Genomic DNA, 17500 nt, shown 5'->3' with positions numbered 1-17500 from the left:
TCTCGCCTCCCTTCCTCCCTTCCTCTCGCCTCCCTTCCTCCCTTCCTCTCGCCTCCTCTCGCCTCCCTTCCTCCCTTCCTGCCTTGTGTCCTTCCCCAACATAGGAAGCGGTTGTCCTCGCCCCGCCCCCGCCCCCGCCTCCGCCCTCCCACCATTACTCCGAAAATTCCCATAAGGGTTACTTAATCACTTCATAGGCCAGGTATTTAGCCGACAAATGGACGCGGAGTCGGGTGGGTTTGTGGTTCTGCCGTGACGGTGGCGGAGGCGCTGGGTCTGCCGTTCAGTGGGCGGCGGGCGGGGCAGTTGGGCGTCCAGCTCGCTATCGCCTTCCACACTCGCGCCCAAGCGGATTTTACTCGCTCATTTAGACCCTCGTTTTGTTTTTCGTCCTTTTTTCCACGTCTATTTTCCACACTCGCACCCAAACGGCTTTTTACTCGCTCATTTAGACCCTCGTTTTGTTTTCGTTTTTTTTTTCGTCCTTTTCCGCCCGTCTTTTTTCCATACTCGCACCCAAGCGGCTTTTACTCGCTCACTTAGACCCTCGTTTTGTTTTCGTTTTTTTTTTTCGTCCTTTTTCGCCCGTCTTTTTTCCACACTCGCGCCCATACGGCTTTTGCTTGTTCATTTAGACCCTCGTTTTGTTTTGTTTTTGTTTTATTTTCGTCCTTTTTTCGCCCGTCTTTTTCCCACACTCGCACCCAAACGGCTTTTACTCGCTCATTTAGACCCTCGTTTTGTTTTTGTTTTTGTCCTTTTTCGTCCTTTTTTCCACCCGTCTTTTTTTTAGCCCGTCCGAGTCCCTTGGTCGGAAAGCCTCCTTGAGTGGTAGCGGCGAGGAACCGTATTCGTTGCGACGTGTTGGAGAAGGAGGAATGAGAAATGCTTGTCTTCGGACTACGAGAGATGTATTTAACTGAGTCTTTGAGTCTATCTTCGCTAGGACTACGTCGCATTGTGAAGATGTTCATTCTCGTTCGTTTAGTCGTTCGTTCATTCATTTACTCACGTACTCATTCATTTAACTATTCGTTTATTCACTCACACGTACTCATTCATTTACTCACACACATTTACTCATTCATTCAATTATTCGTTTACTCACTCACACGTACTCATTCATTTACTCACACACATTTACTCATTCATTCAATTATTCGTTTACTCACTCACACGTACTCATTCATTTACTCACACACACGTACTCATTCATTCAATTATTCGTTTACTCACTCACACGTACTCATTCATTTACTCACACACGTACTCATTCATTCATATACTCACTCACGTACTCGTTCATTCACTCATTAATCTATCTACAGCTATCCTTGCTGTCCCCGTCCCTCTCGGCCCTCACTCCCTCCCTCACCCCCTCCCTCACCCCCTCCCTCACCGTTCCTCCGCGGTTCCCTCTCGGAGTCGCCTCTCCCCACCCCACCCCACCCCCCCTCCTCCTAAGAACGACCTGCCGGGAACCTGTCCTTTCCCGACTCCGAGGAAAAGCCAAGGCGGCGCGACCATAGCATTTCCGTTGACGTCCCCGCCGGTCTCTTTAGGCTTAGGGTTACTCGCTGCAGCCCTGGGAATATCGACCTTAAGCGACGTGTCCCCCTCGACAAGCAGGTGGATATCTGGCCCCCCCTCGTCGTGGAGCGGCGAGGAGAATTTCCCCTCTTTATTGATCTTGCTTTTCGCCTCCCCTCTCTCTCTTTCCCCTCTCGCCCCCCTCTCTCTTTCCCCTCTCTCCCCTCCAGCGACGGTTTATCGGTCGGGAAAGTCGGTGCGCGCGCGCGCGGGCCGTTGCGTCCGCGGTAAAACACGGACGGTGGAAACTGCGCGGCCGAGGGGAGAGGGGGGGGGGGGGCAGGGGCAGGGGCTTCCTCTGGCCGGCGCCCCGTGCGATCACTTTCACTCTGGGCCTCGCGTGGGCACGGGCTTGCAGGAATTGGGGGTGGGTGGGGAGGGGCTGTCTGTGCCTGCGGTCTCATCGCGCTCTCCTTCTCTCCTCCTCTCTCCTCTCCTCTCCTCTCCTCTCTTCCCCTCTCCTCCTCCCTTCCTCTCTCCTCTTCTTCTTCTTCTCTCTCTTCTTCTCTTCTCTTCTCTCTTCTTCTTCTTCTTCTCTTCTCTTCTTCTTCTTCTTCTCTTCTCTTCTTCTCTTCTCTCTTCTCTTTCTCTTCTCTTCTTCTTCTCTTCTTCTTCTCTTCTTCTTCTTCTTCTTCTCTTCTCTCTTCTCTTCTCTTCTCTTCTCTTCTCTTCTCTTCTCTTCTCTTCTCTTCTCTTCTCTTCTCTTCTCTTCTCTACACACACACGCACACACGCACACACGCACACACGCACACACGCACACACACACACGCACACGCACACATTGTGCGCGCGCGTGTGTGCGTGTCTGAATGAATGTATATACTCCGACAGGGAATTCATTTGGGTTGAGTAGCGTTTATGTGCGTATTTTTCCCTGAACTTTCCCGATAACTTCTGACGCCAAAGTTTTTGTTTTTTTTTATCACGGGAGCGGAGGTGCCAGAGGTCGCCAGAGAGCGTATCGCCTCGATTCCGGGGACTCGGGGAGGGGGCTTGATGAACATAGTTGTGAGGTTGCTTCATCATCCCCCGTCCTCGCGCATTTCCCCTCCTTCCCTCTCCTTCACTTTCTCTCTTTTTTACTTAGTTTCTTCGATTCTTCCTTCCTTCCTTTCTTTCGCTCCCTTCTTCCTTTTTTCTTCCCTCCTTCCTTTGCTTCCTCCTTCGCTCCCTTCCTTCCTTCCTTCGCTCCCTTCTTCCTTCCTTCCTCCTTCTCTCCCTTTCTCTTTCTCTCCTTCGCTCCCTTCCTCTTTCCCTCCTTCCTACATTCGCTTCTTCTCTTCTTCTCTTCTTCGCTCCCTTCTTCCTTCCCTCCTTCCCTCCCTCACTCCTTCGTCCTTTGCCTCCTTCCTCCTTCCCTCCTTCCCTCCCTTGCCATGTGACATTTATCTTGACATTGAGGTGTCTCAAGTCAACTTTTTTAGAAAAGTTTGTGATTATTTGTATAATTAGGTCCACACTTATCTATATTTGTACTATTTCATCACCCTTAAGAGAGTTGGGGGCAAAATAACTGAGAAAACTCTACCGTGATGAGACGAGGGTAGAAAAATCCACTATACTTAAATTAGATTTTTTTTTGAAAGGTGTGTGCAGTTCATTTACTTTGTCCACTGCTGGAAGGCAATCCGTACTCTCTTTATCTCTAATTCTTTCTCTCTCCCTCTTCCTTCCTTCCTTCCCTCTCTCGCTCCTTCCTTTCCTCTTTCCCTCCCTCCCTCCCTCCCTCCCTCTCTCCCTCCTTTCTTCCCTAACTCCCTCCTTTCTTCCCTAACTCCCGCCCTCCTTCCTTCCCTTCCTCCCTCCCTCCTTTCCCCTCCTTCCCCTCTTTTCCTCCTCTCTCTCCCTCCCTCCTTTCCTTTTACCCCTCCTCCCTTCTTCCTTCTCTCCCCCTTTCCCCTAACTCCTTCCTTCCTCTTCCCTCTTCCTCTCCCTCCCTTCCCTCCCTCCCTCCCTCTCACAACACCCACCATGTCCACTTCTCCCGCGACGGCCCAAGACGGGCATCATCCCCCCCACCCCACCCCACCTCCACCCTCCACCCCACGCCCGGGAAGAAGACACTTTGCCCCCCCCTCCCCCCCGCGCGTCCCGTGTCACGTGTCCTCAATCCGTGACAGGAAGACCTAGTGTCACGTGTCCTCAATCCGTGACAGGAAGACCTAGTGTCACGTGTCCTCAATCCGTGACAGGAAGACCTACCGTAAGGAGGCGCGGGGGCATGCCATTCGTCCCGCTCTATTACGCCTGGCAACGAGAACCGGCGGCGAGGAGAAGGGTTGTGAAGGCGGTTCGTTATGAATGGTCTTCTTCGGCGGCCGCTTCGAGACGGATTTCGGACGGTCGCGTTGTCGGCGGGGACTTCCTCTTATTACGCTTTTTGGTTTTGTTTTTGTTTTTCTTCTTCTCTTCGCTTCTTCTTCTTCTTCTTCTTCCTCCTCCTTTTTCTTTCCTTTCCTTTTCCTTCTTCTTCTTTTTCTCCTTTCCCCCTCCTTCTTCTCCTTTCCCCCTTCTTCCTTTTCTTTTTTCTTTTTCTTTTTCTTCTTCCTTTTCCTTTTTCTTTTTTCTTCTTTTTCTTCTACTTCCTTCTTTTTCTTCTTCTTTTTTTCTTCTTCTTCTTCTTCTTCTTCTCCTTCATCTTCTTCTTCTTCCTTTTCCTTCCCCCTTTTCCCTTTTTTTTATTTTTCTTCTTCTTTTTCTTCTCTTTTTTCTTCTTCTTCTTCTCCTCCTCCTCCTCCTCCTCCTCCATCTCCTTCTCCTCCATCTCCTCCTCCTCCATCTCCTCCTCCTCCTCCTCCTCCTCCTCCTCCTCCTCCTCCTCCTTCTTCTTCGCTCACTTTTCTTTTCTCGCTCAAATTTCCACGCGAGTTCCGTCTCGTCTCTTAACGCCTTGGATTCATTGACGCCACGTGTTGATGTCCCGACAGATAGTGACGTTGATTGACGGATTGACGTCGGTTGATGTCCGTGATGGCGACCTTTGACCTATTGTGGCGAATGTAGGCCTGTCGCTTTTTCATTTGCATTTTCTGGGGACGTGTGTGTGGTTGTCACCGGTTTATGACGGTCTCGTGTGGCCGACATGTTTTGTATAAAGTATATATACATATGTGTGTGTGTGTGTGTGTGTGTGTGTGTGTGTGTGTGTGTGTGTGTGTGTGTGTGTGTGTGTGTGTGTGTGTGTGTGTGTGTGTGTGTGTGTGTGTGTGTGTGTGTGTGTATGTACACTTACATATACACATAGACATATACACATATGTTTATTTATGCACAAACCTTACATGCATATACACATGCGCATGCACATACATACCCACATGAATACGCACATGCAGACGTGTACACGAAGATGAGGGAGGGGAAAGGAAGGAGGGGAAATGAAGATGAAAGAGAGATGAAGGAGAACTTCGAGAGAAAGAGAAGTATACAGAGCATATATATATATATATATATATATAAGAAGAAGACATATAAGAAGAGCAGTTAAGCATATTGGTTATTAGCATTTATTATACATATACAGCACATCGCATACAGTTTGGCTAAGGTTGTCGAGTTTTATATGCAACTGTGTATGAAAACAGCCCGTGGTGTTTATGCTTGTTAGGGCGCCTGTTATCATAAGAAACAGCCGGTGTTTATACAGGCCCCGTCTCAAATGTTCTTCGTCCGTTACAGGAAAAACAAACAAACACAAAGAAAAGGGAAACACGCCGACCCAAGCGGTTGTCCAGCACTCGACCTGGCCGTTGCGTCTGGTCGTGTTGGTCCGATCATTTCATATTTGTGTTGTTTTGCTATTTCCTGTTCTTGGGACTGGAGGCTCGGTGTCTGTCTCTCTGTCTCTCTCTCTCTCTCTCTCTCTCTCTCTCTCTCTCTCTCTCTCTCTCTCTCTCTCTCTCTCTCTCTCTCTCTCTCTCTCTCTATCTCTCTCTATCTCTCTCTATCTCTCTCTCTCTTTACGTCTCTCTCTCTCTCTCTCTCTCTCTCTCTTTACGTCTCTCTCTATCTCTCTCTCTCTCTCTCTCTCTCTCTCTCTCTCTCTCTCTCTCTCTCTCTCTCTCTCTCTCTCTCTCTCTCTCTATCTCTCATCTCTATCTCTATCTCTATCTCTATCTCTATCTCTATCTCTATCTCTATCTCTCTATCTCTCTATCTCTATCTCTCTCTCTCTCTCTCTCTCTCTCTCTCTCTCTCTCTCTCTCTCTATCTATCTATCTATCTATCTATCTATCTCATCTATCCATCTATCTCTCTCTCTCTCTCTCTCTCTCTCTCTCTCTCTCTCTCTCTCTCTCTATCTATCTATCTATCTATCTATCTATCTATCTATCTATCTCTATCTCTCTCTCTCTCTCTCTCTCTCTCTCTCTCTCTCTCTCTCTCTCTCTCTCTCTCTCTCTCTCTCTCTCTCTCTCTCTCTCACTCTCTCTCTCTCTCTCTTCTCTCTCTGCCTCATTCGTTGATATCCGATGACGGGCTGTTGTTTTATGCGAGGCTGTACTGACGAGCGCGAAAATAAATACACAACACAGATGCACAGACGAATACACGAACGCACCCTCTTCACACAGATACACAGCACAAATGCACAAACACTCAAACGCTGAAAAACACACACAAATGCACAGAGAAGTACACAAACGCACCCACACACACAAGCACAAACACAACACGAACATAAATGCACAAACGATAAAACACACACACACACAAATGCACAAACACACAAACGCTAAAACACACACACACAATTGCAGAAACACACACACACACACACACACACACACACACACACACACAGACACACACACGCACACCCACACTCACAAACGCACCCACACTCACAAACGCACCCACACTCACAAACGCACCCCCCCACACACACAAACGGTAAAACAAACACACAGACACACGCACACACCCACACCGGAAGGGAGGCGCCCGTCTTTGCGGCGGAGGCGGCCCGAGGAACCTTGTGTGGACGTGCCCCCCCACCCGCCACTTACCTGCCGCGGCGAGCAATTAAGGACTACAGGTGCTCGCCGTCTGTAGACCGCCGGCGCCTCTCATTAAGGACACTCGGGAGCGCTACTGCCCTTGGTGACGTGTCCTTTGGCTGGGGGTCCTTTCGTCTCTTAGGGAGAGATGGGGGGCGTTGGGGGGGAGGGGTGTATAGGCCTGTGTTGAGAAGGGGGAAACGTAGAGATATAGGCCTATCTTGATTGGGGTATGGGGTGGAGGTGTGAGCCTGCGTTTGACCTAGTGAGAGAGGAGGTCGGGTGAGGGAGCGAGTCCGTGGGTTGCGCTGTTAAATGCCAGTCAGCTGCCTGACCTTGTGTAAGAATATCCACGCCCTTGCTGTGCACTGCCTTGTGATACTCGGGACGTGGTATTTGCGTGTACTTCGGGCGCGTGGGCGTGGGCGTGGGAGTGACGCAAGCGTGTCTTGTAAACCTGTAATCACATCATCTTAGGCCCGGAAGGTTGCTTATCCCCCCCCCCCATCGCCCTACTATACCCCCTACCCTCTCTCTTCCCTCCTCCCCCCCCATCGCCCAGCCATACCCCCCTACCCTCTCATTACCCTCCCCTCCCCCTCCCCCCCCTCACGGTGAAATCCGGAGATGCTTTTTTCTCTTTCTCTCTCCCTTTTTTTGTGGCGGTTTATCGAAGTTCTTCCTGCTTCCGCCATAGCAGCTCGCGGCAGGTTAAAGAGAGATATATATTCCAGTCTTGAACGGAATCTATTTTCGGCGATCGTAAAAAAAATGCGCGAAGGATATTTATTGGCTATATATATATATGAGTGTGTGTCTGTGCGTGTGTGTGTCTGTGCGTGTGTGTGTCTGTGTGCGTGTGTGTGTCTGCGTGTGTGTGTCTGCGTGTGTGTGTCTGCGTGTGTGTGCGTGTGTGTGCGTGTGTGTGTGTGTGTGTGTGTCTGTGTGTGCGCGTGTGTGTCTGTGTGTGTGTGTGTGTGTGTGTGTGTGTGTGTGTGTGTGTGTGTGTGTGTGTGTGTGTGTGTGTGTGTGTGTGTGTGTGTCTGTATCTGTGTGCGTGTGCGTGTGTGCGTAGGCCTACTTATCAGCTGACCTGCTTACTTGTCTGAGATAATAGATTCTCTCCCAACTAGACGCGACAGGTTAATGACGGCCATTTTGGGAGGATGTCTGAGGCGGCGTTCGACGGTCGCGAGGAACGGTAACGCGAACCGCTTTTCGTCAAGGCGAAGGCGCGCTCGCCGTCTGGAGGCGCTGCTGCGGCGAGCGGCTGGCGGGGGAGCGACGGGGCGGGGAGGAGAGGGGGTAATTGGGGCTCTGTGGATGGGTATATATATGTACATGTTTATATATGTATATGTGTGTATGTATGTGTGTAAATATATATGTATATATATATAGATAGATAGATAGATAGATAGATAGATATACATATGGTAGAAAGAACCACAATGCACAAACTAGATTCATTGAAGAAAGTGAGACAACAGTTTCGGAATCGTCCTCGATTTATCTTCGGGTATATATATACATATATGTATATATGTACATATATATGTACATATATATGTATATATGTACATATATATGTATATATGTACATATATATGTATATATGTATATATGTGCATATGTGTATATATGTACATATGTGTATATATGTACATATGTGTATATATGTACATATGTGTATATATGTACATATGTATATATGTTTACATATGTTTATATACACATATGTATATATATGTTTGTGTGCGTATGCTCGTGCGTGCCTGCGTGTGCGCGCGCGCATGTGTGTATTTCTTCATACAAGATAGCATCCAGTTCCTTGGGCACCGCACCATAGCGACAGGCCCTCTTCCATCACCATTCCCCGTACTTGTAAACCACCGCGATCCGCCTCGTCGCCGCACATTAGAGCGCATTAGCATAGCCCCCCCCTCCCCCCCCGGCCGCCGCCCCCTCCTTCTGCCACCCCTTCTGCTGCCTCCCGCGAACCGCGCTTTCCCATACACCGTCGCGCCGCCGCAACACACACCGCACTGGACGTTATTAGGCAGTGGCACGTCACGTCGTCGCCGTCACGTGAGGGGGTGGGGGGTGGGTGGCACTGGGAGCGGATGGGGGGCGGGCGGGGGAGGATGGGTGGGGTTGGAGGAACGGGTGGAGGAGGCCGGGTTGCTTGGAGGAGGGGAGGTGGAGGGAGTATGGAGGGGACGGTGGAAGGGAAGGGGTGTAAGGGGGGTGAGAAATATTATTAAAGAGGGAGGAGGAAAATACAAAAAAAAAACGACGTAAAGAAAGGTGGAACTGGAAGAAAATTGCAGATGACGATGACACTATTCTTGTGCGAAACGAGGGTCGTGTTTCGCGTGGAGCCTTGTTATCAATACAGGTTTCCGCAGTCAGGGTCTAAATAAGGACCTCTATAGGCCTTTTTCGCAGTCGGGGCAAATTATAGAATTTTTTTTTTTTGGGGGGGGGCTCTCGCATCGGTGATGGTGTGTGCGGGGTTCTGTATGAATATTCAGATACTCCTCCTAATGGGCCCTGTGCGATTTCTATTCGAATGAGTGCCATAAATACAGAGTAGGTATTGTGGCACTCAGTGGATAACGCAAGCCTATGCCTCTACGACGAACGCAAACAGAACATATTAACTTCTACGTTGACAGTGACGTATATCATAAACCAGGTTCCCAAGAAATCGCCGTCGGACCTTTTAAAAATCGGAACAGGATTTTTTTGGGACCATATCTGTAAATGTCTGTCTGTGTGCGTTCGCGGACATATAATACCACAGGTTCCGGGCTTTGATTAATTTCCCAGGCGGAGTGAAAGATCCCGAGGGCAAGACAAGGCCTTCTTACGGCTTTTCGCCCTGGTGGAGGATGAGAAAAGCGCCATCTTGGGGCGTCTTTCACTCGTCTCCGATGACGTCACAGCCTTCCGAAAACATCTCAGCGAAACGGATTTTAAATGTAGAAAAAAAAAATTATGTTGGGCTAATGGTATATCAGTTTTTCTTTTTCTCGTTTTGTTTATGAATAAGTTGAATCGTTGCAGCAAATCATGTGTAAAGCTATTTTCATTGTTTTTATTCTTGATTCATTTTATGGGACCGGAGGACCGATATATCTTTCCTTCTTGCTCGTATAACTTTGACATTACAGTGTTATAGTGGCTTTACCTCTCAGCGCACATTGCCCCCTCAGCTCTAAAGAATATTATCGTATTAACATCACTCCAGCCACTCACTCGTCGTGTGGTTATCCACTCGTTGCACTCAGCGTGTGTGCTGCTTTGTATTAAAGGTATATAAATTTCTTCAGTATAATCTCATGAAGGTGTTACGTCATGGGTGGCGTAATGACTACTCTTAAGCGACCACAGCCACGCGTGCTGCTACTCGCAACGCCTCTCTTGGGCTGAGAGATTTTATCAGGTATTTACTAATATGATTGAGACAGGTTTGAGGTTGTTTGGACGGCGGAGAAGTGGCGAAGGATAGATTTCCTCCTGAAGTGTATGCCACGCGAGCTTGGTTAAGGAATTATCATATTGTGGTCTAATTTTTGGTCTTGTTTGTATGTGGCTAGGCTTATGGAATTCATAGTAATTTATATTTGTGTGTATTGCCCGTGTGTGTGTGTGTGTACGTGTGCGCTCGCACGATTGAAATTTGTGGTAAGTCATGTTCGAATCTGAAAGTCGGTTTGCTCACGTTACCCGTTTGTTTCCCCGACAGAGACGGCAGACTGCGCGTGGGAGACGAGATCATCAACGTCAATGGTCGACGTCTGCGCGGCGTCACCCTAGAGGAAGCGCGTCGCATTCTGCGGCATACGCCCGCGGAGGTGGACGTCGTTGTGGCTCGGGACCCCGACGCCCCCGCCCACGAGTCCCTCTACTCGGACCTGGACGTGACCTCCATGGCCAGCGGGCGAGTGGACTCCCGGGTGGAGACGCGCGTGGACTCGAGGGTGGACAGCGTGGCCGACGACGACGACGCCTCCCTGGACGCCCTGCATCATCCGCACCATCACTACCACTCGCACGCCTTCCACCACGGCTGCCACCACGACCACGCCCACAGAGAAGAGGAGGACGAGGAGGACGAGGAAGACGAGGACTTCGAGAGAGACGAGCCTCGAGAAGACGATCCTCTCAACATGCGTGGCTTGGGTCGCCACCTGGAGTCCTGCCGCAGCCACCGGGGTTGCCACCGCGATCTCCCCGAGCTCCCGGCCACCGTCGGCGGCGCCCGCGAGCTTCCCGAGGACCCAGGCAGCGCGCGCGACTTCCACCACTGCTGCGAGCACGAGGCGAGGACGTACAACTCGTGTGACTCGCGAGGAGCCACCAGGGAGCCAAGGGACCCCAGAAAGCGACGGCGGCTGGACTCGCTCCGAGAGGAGGGCGTCGTCACGGCCGTCATGGTCCGCACCGTGTCAGACTCGTCGTCAGGTGAGAACCACGGACCAGTCATCAGCCCCGGAGGCCTTACACGTTCTTCTTTCTAATATGGTTCATCTTTTATATAATTTTTTGCACAAATATTGCCTTATATAGAACCAGTGTGACTGATATTCCCTTGACCTTACAGCAGGAGAAGAAGAGCCTCGCCGGCTGTTACCTCTCCTTGAGGACGGCGTTTTCGACGAGCGGCCGTCGTCGCAGGCCTCGCAGGTCTCGGCCAGGACAGTCGCTTCCATGGCGTCTGTCGCATCTGTTCATGGCACTGGCCTCACTGCCATGTCCAGACAGGTAAGAAGTCTTTCAATATAGAACTTGCTAAAACACAAACAGTGAATATCCAATATACTGTACAACATGTGATACATTTTGATGATAAAAAAACTATTGGATATTTGCTTTCATTGTATAAGTTGTAAACCTGTTGGCTTTACTTTTGATCTCCCTTCAGTTAGAATGCATAATGAAAAATATACAAAGCCAAAAAGAAGGTATATACTACAAGTAACCAGTAACCAGTTATTTAAAAAATCATATTTCTCAACAGGTATCCCAGAGGTCACACAGGCCGTCATCCACATCTACACTGCCACGAAGGCCAAAGTCCCTCAACCTCTCCTTCCACACAGTTGTCTTTGAAAAGGGCCATGGCAAGAAGGGGCTTGGATTCTCCATTGTAGGAGGAAGGGACTCTCCGAAAGGAAACATTGGTATCTTCGTAAAGACAATCTTCCCAAGTGGTCAAGCAGCGGAAGAAGGAACACTTAAAGAAGGTATGTTTTTATTTTCAAGTAAAATTACAAGCTGATGTATACATGTAAGCCTTAAGGGATCATAAGGTTTCATGGATGAATTTCTGATTCAGGTAAATGACACTGGCAAAACTCTCTCTGTCTTTACCCACTTTTTAGCTTTACCTCATCATACTTGGTGGTGGTAAAAACATGCTGAATAATACTGAGTAAATAAACTTTCTTCATTCTTTCAGGGGATGAGATTTTTGCTGTGAATGGAGAGAGCTTGGCAGGGGCAAGTCATGCAGAAGCCATTGCCATGTTCAAAGCCATCCGCACCGGCAAAGTCGTGCTACATGTGGGCCGTCGTGCAACTTCAAAGAAAAGGTAAGTAGGTTAAATTTACCCAAGATATAAACAGTGAATAGGTTTGAGGAAAACAATCATATGAGTTTGTTGTATTGTAAAATATATAAAGCTTCATTTTTCATGGCTTTCTACAATGGATGACATTCTTATACCAGAATTTAGGATATCTTAAAATATTTACGGTATATCCCTTTTACAAGCATGTGATAACAAATATAGAGTCCTACAAAAATGTTTACTAAATCATTTTTTTCTTTCTTCAGAGCCCACAAGACTAAGTCTTTTGATGACCTTGATAAATTTGAAGAATGAGGATGAACTGCCTGAGGATTTGACGACGTACCAGATGATAGGTGTAGCTGAAGGGATGAATGCAAATTTTTTGATAGGCTGTATAAATGTGTCCTAGTTATATATATATATAAAAATATCACCAGTTTAATCATAAATGTATTCCCAAACAGGAATGCAATAAGCCAAAGAAATCAGACAGGTAACTGTAATGTCATGTTGATTACAATTGCATAAAGCTATAATTAAGTGCTGTAAATGTTTGACTCATAATAAGTTTGTACAGATAAGAAATATTATCCATAAGCCGTAATTATTCAGAGATATATCAATGTTCTATGATGAGGGTTGTCCTGTTCTTGCTTTTGAGAAAAAAATACTGGCATCCCACACCAGAGGTAATTATTAGAATGTAGGAACAAGTGAAACAAAAAAATTAAACTTACATATTTATTTCTATAGTATATTTGCTTGTCTTCATAATTTGTACCATGTAAATAACTATGCCTCATGAGCCAGCAAACTAATATTTACTCCTGCTGTTGATGAAATCTCTAAGATCAGTACTGCTCTTGTCATCATTGTGTAAATACTATGTATCATTTAAAAATATGTAGAAATGTGATATACATTTTCATCCTTACAACTGCACATTGTATGGATAGTAAACAGCTTTAATAAAAGTGACTTTTATTGGTACCTGTTACTTCTTAGACTGGGAAGGACATGAGTTAATGCAAGTGTTCATTCAGATATATATGACTATCTGGCATGTGGCAAATGAACAAAAAATTCCATGATAATAAAGAGACTTTTTTACTCTATAATAAGTACTACCAATAGGAAAAGAGAGTGAAGAGATAAATATAATAAGTACTAAGACTAAAAGCAAAGATAAAAAAGAAAGAAATATATATTAATATAATTATGAATATTTGTTTGAATATTTGATTATGTTTGAACAACATACTTTCACGAGACGTCTATCCAGTCAGATTCAAAACAATCCAACCATCTAGGTGTTTTCCCGAACTGTGATTTACTTATAACAGATAATGTAAAAATGTATCACACTTTCCATAAAGGTTCTACATATATATATATTACATAAATACTGACTTCTGAATACTTTACAGAAAAAAATCAGTATATTGCATCACAATATTTAAAGTAATTTTCTCCATAGGTATGAAACCTTTGTAACTATGGAGATGAAACTAAAAAATACCAAACCATATTGCAAACTTACCATTAAACTTGACTTTCTATGGTGAATTGTGATTATTTTTCATGACCGACTGCTTTAATGACTGTAACGATAAGTGTCTTTAATGATGACGATTTACTATTTCACTTAGTACTTTTTAACAGGGCATAGATTTAAGTGAATAAATTAACTATAAAAAAAAAAAAAAAAATCTAATTATACACTGCATATCAAATTTAATCTGTCCTTATCTACAATATTTTGACATAATTTACAAAATCAATAAAATCTGAAAAGGGTTTGATTTTCTCCACTTCAAAATAATTTACTAGATATGACACACCAAAATGCATAAGGGAAACCCACATGAAAACTACTACACACTATTAGTAACCATCACTGGAAGGCAGACTACAGAAAATATGCAAAGCTATAGAAAATTTAGCAGCTTCACCCCGCCCTTTTCTTCCTGATACAGGAATTAACAGATTGCGAAATGGGCGAGGCGATTCAACATCATATCACAAACCGCTGTAAAAATGAAAGCTTGTATCTTATATCCTTCTTGTACTCAATCATTACCTTCTTGCTTTTTTCGCTTATTTCATCAACAATTTGCTGATATCCCACGTCCTCTTGGTTTCTCTTGGTTCCACGTCATTTCTCTTTCCTGCTGAGGATGTGAAGGTATTTTCCACGTGTCATTTCCTTTGCCTCTTCTAAGCCAAGCTGGTAAGCCACATTTTGGAGCTTCTTCACTTCTTCAATTATTTCTAGAGCCGTCAGTAACCGGAACTCTGGAATGAAAGGTGACTATGTTATTTTTCATAATTATCCCTAGTAATACATGGGGAAGAAAAGAAAGAAAGTAAGAAAGAAAGAAAGAAAGAAAAAAAATGGAATCACAGTAAACTTGTTTAGAAAAACATGCAATATTATTGTACACTATAAAAAAAAGACGGACTCGCCTTTACAATTTACCACAACCCAAAGCATTCCAACAACCTAACATGCATTTAGCAAGTGACAGCTTACAATAACTGATTTTTATCTTTGGCCCTAATACTCATGTGTAAAATCTTTATGTACAGGTACTCTAAACTCAATTTTCATAGTTATTTCACACCTTTCTCTCCCTTTAATAGCAGGACCTCCTTTACAACCTTTAAAATGGACTTGCCTAGATTATAAGAACTTATGACAGAGATGAAAAAAGAGGAATTTCAAAATATCCATCATCATAGAAATATTTTATAATATTTTCCTACATCACATCAATCTTTTGTTCAACAAAAGTGATCTGAATTTAACATGTCAAAACATCTAACACTTAGAAATTCCAAGAATACAGGATATATGCACTACCCAAAACTCCTTGAATATTCACAATCAAATTTTGACTGCGGAATACTTCATTTGAAGAGAATTCTCACTCATATTAAATGTACTAAATATTAAAATGGCAGCTTGACAATACTCCTTTACTTACAAGGTGAATCCTTGAATGTGTACTAATGATGAATAAACTTAAAATACCTCTTATCAATCTTATAAAATGTTTTTTTTAATCTAAAGTCAAAGAGTCTATCATTGTGTTTAACACATCTCTTCCCCTTATCTGTAGTGTCCAATACAATAAAATATATTGTAGTCACTAAACAATAAATATTCAACTATGAATAAACTTTGTAAAATAAAATGCTTATAACAGTTAACCAAAACTGCATTCCTATTTCTATGGTCTTGTATTGGTAGTTACTATCATATTGACAATATTTGTGGTAATTTCTATATTACAGGTATTTTTAGATGGCAATTTGTATTCTCAAAGCTTTTCTTCACCTTGAGTGAAATGCCAAGTTTGATAAAAAGCAAAACCTAGTATTGTAAATATCCCCTTTGGAATGAAGTTATAACCAAAGTACATATTCAGACTATAATAAGATATATGTCAGCATTAGCAACATATCACTATAATCATTATTTGCACTATATCCCTAAAAGACTAATCTCTTCAAGACAGCAATTATAGATATCTTTTTTTATTTGCAAACAATTAATCAAGGACCCTGCTAATTTTCTTGATAAACCTTCAAGAGTCAGATCACTGATTCCTGGCAGGCAGGGGAAAGAAGGGACAGGGAACAGCATGTCAAGACTTTAGCTGACAAGCTCAAAGGCCATTTATTAATATATGACCTTTGCCCTACCTAATAAATACCAAGCCCTCTACACATGATTGAAGTTTGCTCTACAGTAAGCCAGACTGTCTCATCCTGATGGTTTGTGAGCATCCTGGTTGGGTATTTTGAGCATTTGTATCTAGTTGGAAAACCAGTAATTAAGTCGCTGGTGGTGTCACAGTCTCAGTCTTAGTTCCCTCCATCAGCAATTACTCTCCTAACCTAACCAACTAGAGGTAATTCCCAAGGACAGAAAGACAGTGGGTGAAAGCATCCCCACCGAACAGCTCAAGTTTGGAGGCGAATCTGTGGCTCAGATAGCAAACCTTCATAGTGGTCACTAACCCAATGAATCCACGTAATGTGACCGTCACATGATTAAAAAATTTGGCTAAGGGTCAGGTGATGGGATATATTGTCATGGAAAAATCTGGCTGAGGGCTGAGATGATGGGAATCACTTGTCATGAATGTACAATGCTCTTAGAGGAAGATTAGACTCTGGTGGGCATTTAGAAAAGGGCCCTTGCATTATTTCCACCAGTAAACATGGATGGAATGTACCATCCATTAGCCTTTCCTGGGAGAGAACTGATTCCAGGGAGGACACTACTTCCATTCTCAGGTTCCTACACCTGCTTGCCATGACTGGCAGCGCATTGTTATGGAAAATTTAATAATACGAAAATGTTAAAAAATGACAAATAACAAATTGTTACTTATTTTAACATTTTATGGCAGAGAATTGCAGATTACCTTGAGATATGATATGGAGTGTTCAAGGAAAATATTCTATTAGCATCTCGATAAACCATATCAAATCACAAATATAAACCTTGGAAAATGGCATAAAAGGGGAGGGAAGGAGTCTTGATACCACACATGGATAGTTTGTGCTGGCTGGGCCTACAAGCCAAACACCTGGAAGAGTTGCCAGTTTGTGAGCCTAAAACCAGAATTTGGGCCACATGCAGGCAACAAGGTAACTAGATCCAAAGGATTAAGCCTAATACTGTTTCCCTAGACTTATTGATAGATGTGGTCATCCTTCCATGGAACAGGAATGGGGAACACTGTGACTGAGATCCATCGAGACAGTACACTGCTTAGCAAGTTAAACAAGGTGTTCACTCTCGTCCTCTACCTAAGCACCAGTCTCTGGTGCATAGGCACCAGAAACTGAAGCAACCTAGATTCATGCCTGGTAATTCCACAATAGATAATCCTTGCATTTTGAGTAGTTGCGGAATAGCATTATAAGTTTGGTCACAGAATGCTTGCTAATTGCATCAAACTAAATAAAACTCACTACATTATAAACCCCTCTAGGAGATTCCAAGACTCTAGAGGTAATAAAATGGTGCCATAGTTCAGTGGTAGAGAACTGGCTTTACAATCATGAGGCCCTCAGTTCACACCTAGTTGCCCTTCTTGGTGCAGCCATCAGCATGCTGGGGTCAAAGTCAAAGTAGAATAGAACCTTAACACTTGATCCTGTGTCTTAATACAAAGGTCCGATACATACACTTGGATGTGGAATCAACTTCTTGACTCTGATACCAGTGTGAAATTACTGTGAAGTGTGGTGGGGGCAGATCTACTTTTCAACATAAAACTTTTCAACACTTGCATGGACTTGATACTA

The 17500-nt window shown here is 44.8% G+C and overlaps 2 protein-coding genes across 5 annotated transcripts in view; one reads left to right on the top strand and one right to left on the bottom strand.

The window, feature by feature from the left end:
- LOC113809600 (uncharacterized) overlaps positions 1 to 13884 on the top strand; it is a gene marked incomplete in the record, with an annotated part of 365670 nt that extends 351786 nt beyond the window's left edge. Inside the window, 5 exon segments of the mRNA XM_070138240.1 lie at positions 10345 to 11063; positions 11203 to 11363; positions 11620 to 11845; positions 12061 to 12193; positions 12439 to 13884. Coding sequence (XP_069994341.1) covers positions 10345 to 11063; positions 11203 to 11363; positions 11620 to 11845; positions 12061 to 12193; positions 12439 to 12487 — 1288 coding nt within the window.
- lin-52 (DREAM core complex component lin-52) overlaps positions 11841 to 17500 on the bottom strand; it is a 16879-nt gene continuing 11219 nt past the window's right edge. For all 4 annotated transcript variants that reach the window (XM_027361243.2, XM_027361242.2, XM_027361244.2 and 1 more), the window contains exon 4: positions 11841 to 14470. In XM_027361243.2, the coding sequence (XP_027217044.1) occupies positions 14331 to 14470 (140 nt within the window). In that variant the 3' untranslated portion in view covers positions 11841 to 14330. The remainder of the gene's footprint in view (positions 14471 to 17500) is intronic.

The sequence above is a fragment of the Penaeus vannamei genome, chromosome 24 (assembly GCF_042767895.1).
Source record: "Penaeus vannamei isolate JL-2024 chromosome 24, ASM4276789v1, whole genome shotgun sequence".
Classification (NCBI taxonomy): Eukaryota; Metazoa; Arthropoda; class Malacostraca; order Decapoda; family Penaeidae; genus Penaeus; species Penaeus vannamei.
This window is presented reverse-complemented; position numbering and strand designations above follow the sequence as displayed.